The 4,130-nt window shown below is 47.2% G+C and overlaps 1 protein-coding gene across 1 annotated transcript; it reads right to left on the reverse strand.

Annotated features, from left to right (window-relative positions):
* Positions 1-1,494: 1,494 nt before the first annotated feature.
* LOC143339359 (WAP, Kazal, immunoglobulin, Kunitz and NTR domain-containing protein 2-like) lies at positions 1,495-3,484 on the reverse strand. The gene is made up of 2 exons (XM_076760540.1): positions 3,299-3,484; positions 1,495-3,045 (listed from the first exon to the last, which is right to left on the reverse strand). The coding sequence occupies exons 1-2, from the start codon at positions 3,482-3,484 to the stop codon at positions 1,495-1,497; spliced, it is 1,737 nt and encodes a 578-aa protein (XP_076616655.1).
* Positions 3,485-4,130: the final 646 nt, after the last annotated feature.

Genomic DNA, 4,130 nt, shown 5'->3' on the forward strand with positions numbered 1-4,130 from the left:
ATGAATCAACTGTGTTGTTTCTGTGTCTTGACAAGTGATAAAATGGTTGGCAATCAAAAGCAAAACTGTTGGTATGTGTGTTGTTGATATGGACTTTGTTTATATTGCTTTCTGATGTGATCCAAGGTGCTGCAGATCTAATATGTCTCTGCTCCAGGGCCTCAACAGCTGTTGAAGTGCAGATCTGAGCTCCCTGGTGGTTTTGCCAGTAAAGGAACACCGTACATGGGCTGATCTAACGTCTCCCTTACCGCTCTGGATGGGAGAAACAGAATCTCATCTGGGAAGTAGAACACCCTCGTCGAAGCCCACCAAGGCCTGTTCCCAGTAACCCAGAGACGCTTGCTGGCACGGCATGAAACACATAACTCTTGTATGGGAGTGGATCTGAGGTTTACAGCTCGGGCTCCTTACCCAATTAGACTGGATCATGGAGACAAAACCAAATAGGGAGAAAGTTTTTACAATGCCACAGGGGTCTTTAGAATGGATGGGCTGTGTTTGGGGGATGAGGGAGGCGGAGGCTGGGGGGCAGGGGAAATGCTATTCCCAAGTCTCTTTTATCACAGCCTGTCAGAGTAACCACACAGGTACAAGGAGCAGCCCTCTCTGTCCTCCAACAGGTACAGCGGGACCAAATATCAACCTAAAACTTGAGCTGGTCACACAAAGTCAGTCTGCCCTACAGTGAAGTATAATTCAATTTTACATTGATGTGAACCAAGATCAATAAAAGGAGACAGAAGAAAAATCCCAAAACTTTATTTTCTTTGTACATTACACAAAATTATACAAAATGGCACTTAATTTTAGAGAGAGCGTCAAGTACAAAAACAAAAGAAAAGATTACATGATAATAAATAGCCAAAACGTCAGAGCAAGTAGTTAAAAAATAAATGATTGATGTGAGAAAATGTGGTGGTTACTAAAAATATATTACAACTCATTCATTTGGCTGAACTAACTCTACTATGTCTCACTGTGTGTGCAATACCCTGCACAGGTTTATGGATGTATTTATACAGCATGAAAACTGAGAAATATGGGGTAAATGTATGAAGTAAGAGTGTATTCAGATATGAAAAGTGCCAGGTGAAAATACAGCTGGCAAACAAAAGGAGCAAAATATCTGTGACAGTTAAATTATGTACATAAAAACTCAATCATATCTGTTTTGTGCTTCAGTGCAAGTCTGCAACCTCCATTTCTGCTGGAGGCAAGAGAGGGCATGAGGGAAGAGGGAGTCTGGGGGATTAAGGTAACAAGGGGATCATGATGGATGTTTCATGTTATTTCAATCAACACCAATGATCGCGCCATAACAGAAAAGCTCCGCAGCGAACAGAACACACAAACAGTGATACAAAATGTCACATGACAGGGTTCCTCATCAGGAACATTCAAAAACAGAAAGAAACCCATTAAATGTAGAAAGAATGGTCCTAAAAATTCTAAACATTACTGCATGTACAGACAATATCCCTAACCATAAGCCTACTGAGGACTGTTGGTGATGGCTTTGAGAATATCACATGTGTTCTTGGAGATGACCTCTCTCAGCTTCCGTACCCGGCGAGGGCTGGAAGCTCCCACATAGCTCTCCGGCTGAAGGACGGCCATGCCATCATTAGCATTGCCCATAATGATAACCTGCCCCTCAGCAGCAGCGCCTGTGATGTTTGGGCATGGGCAGTTCCAGTCCATGTTGAGGAAGGTGACCTCAAGAGGCTCCTTGCCAAAGAAGCGTAAACCCATCTTCTCGTCCTTAAGGATTTCTTCGACAGTCACGAGGGCGTGGCCCGAGTCCTTCTCCTCTGTAAGCTCTGTCATGCGACCCAGGATTACGAAGTCGCTCCGGCAGAAACTGGTCACCATCTTGCCCCTCGGCTTGCAGGCCTTGCAGTGGTGGTTTTTTGGGTAGGGGCACATCTCCTCGCATGCTTCTTTAGATTCAAAGTTGTTGTCGTTGCCCTCACATCCTCCGTAGATGAAGGACTGACACTGCCGCAGGGTGCTGCTGTAAGCCCAGCGTGGCTCGTAGGCCTTACAGGAGCCCTGCAAGCTGGGGAGCCCACAGGGGCCTGACAGCTCTGGACCGCAGCACTGCATACACTCCTCGTATGTCTCAAACACCTTCCTGGGCTGCTGGCTGTTGTTGTTGCTGTGGCAGTGGGTGAAAGAGAAGCAGTTGTTAGTCTTGGGCTCATAGTACCAACTGACTTTCTCTAGCTCGCTCCCACAATCCTCTGAGTTATCAGGGGGTTTCAGACACTCTTCAGGCAGGCAGCGGGTCACATTCCTGGGCTCGGGGGTCTTGTGTGGCTCTGTGGGCAGCACAGTGAGTGGGTGGTTGACCTGCACTGAGCCAGATGGGTTCTGAGCCATGCAGGTATAGACGCCGGAATCATGTGGCTGGGCATTGTAGATGACCAGCTGACCGATGTTAGTGACCACCATATTTCCTCGGACGTGATTAGGCCTCATGACTACCTTCTCCACCCCCTCTGGAAGCTGCTTCTCCCAGGTGATCTCAGGCCGGGGACGACCCAACACCTCACACAGGAAGCTGGCTGTGTCGCCAACATTTACGGTCTGGTGAGCAGGGCTGCTGACCACAACAGGTGGCTGAGGCTCAGTGGGAGGTGGGATAGTCGCCTGAAGAGGAGCAGTGGTTGGACGAAGAGTGGTTGCCTGGGGCTGCGAGGGGCTGGTGTTGGGCCAGGTGAGGTGGAAGCGGCAGGTGACAACAGACAGGGTGATGCCCTTGGAGCATGCCTCTGCATCCATGTAGCACTTGTTGTAGTAGGTCATGCCATCAGAGGCACAGGTGAAGTGCGGTTCCCTCTCACAGCGGTCACGGCACTTACACACTGGCTGGCCATCCCAGATGTCACACTCAGACCCCTGCTGAGTGCACATAAAACTGGCACAGGTGGCTTCCTTGGGCATTCCCATAGGGCCTTTCTTCCCATCCACGTAACGGGCTGCAACACAGCTCCGATTCCCACACACGTTTTGGCAGCACTTCTCAAAGGATTCACACTCCTGCAAGAGAAGAGACACATTAAAGATAGAGAAGGCTGCATGCATCTGGAAGGTATTTTCATACAATAAATAATTATACAATTAGAAAGCAGAATTATGATACAATAAAACTGGTGCAAGGGAGAGATGCAAGTGAATAAAAACATAAAATATCCTTTATAGAGCCTAATACAGAAAGCATGCAAAATACTTCACAAAACTGTGAAGTGGTTAAAAGATACTGAATTTTGAAAGGTGATTTCAATGACATTACCTGATCAGATTCACACTCTCGTGTACAGGTGCTCATGGCGTCCACCCACAGGTTGGGATTCATGTCATTAGGGCAGATCCCTGCGTGTGAATAGGTGATATGAGGCAAAACTCCGACCTGGTGCTCCATCCACACAGACACACACGCCAGGAACCAGATCCACCGTGGAAACAGCATCCACCACATCTCCAGAGCGAAACTCACCTCAGCAAGTGGTGAAGTTTTATTTGATTTTTTTTAGTTAGAGATTTTTGTGACTCAGCAAAAAGTAAACTTCCCTGCTCTGAATAAGATAGCAGATGAAACGACGACAAAACTCAAAAGCGCATCACACGTGTGTGAGTCTGCGAGTCAGGACGATGTGTGTCAGCTGATTGATCCAGTGTGATGTCCCGCGTCTGCAGCGATGATGCCCTATTTATACTGCCGATCTGCAGCCATCACCGTTGACATGACTCGCCAAGTTGCTCGTAGCATGGCAATTGGAAGAACCTTTTTCAAAGTGAGCGCTGAGCTTTGGGCTGGGACTGGCGGGGCACCTGCCTGTTAAAAGGATTGCTGGTAACCCCGTTTAACCCTTTGCGGGCTCCAGTGGCGCCAGAGCGGACTGTGCGCAAAGACGCACGGAGAGAAAAGAATCAAAGCCAATTTGCTGATTTAAAAAAACAAAACAAAACAATATACATATTAATTAGCGACTGTACGAAGTAAAACTACGTGGTCGGTTAATACAAACTGAGAATGTTTGGATTCAACGGCTTTTATTTTATATTTGCAATAATTAGAAATGAAGCTGCGCGTGAACGCACGTTAATTGCTTTTTGGTTTTAAA

Source organism: Chaetodon auriga, chromosome 20 (genome assembly GCF_051107435.1).
Source record: "Chaetodon auriga isolate fChaAug3 chromosome 20, fChaAug3.hap1, whole genome shotgun sequence".
Taxonomy (NCBI): domain Eukaryota; kingdom Metazoa; phylum Chordata; class Actinopteri; order Chaetodontiformes; family Chaetodontidae; genus Chaetodon; species Chaetodon auriga.

Coding starts and splice junctions, on each gene's coding strand:
- LOC143339359 (XM_076760540.1), bottom strand. CDS start 3,484: ATGTGGTGGATGCTGTTTCCACGGTGGATCTGGTTCCTGGCGTGTGTG. Junction 3,046..3,298: donor GAGAGTGTGAATCTGATCAG/GTAATGTCATTG, acceptor CTTCTCTTGCAG/GAGTGTGAATCCTTTGAGAA.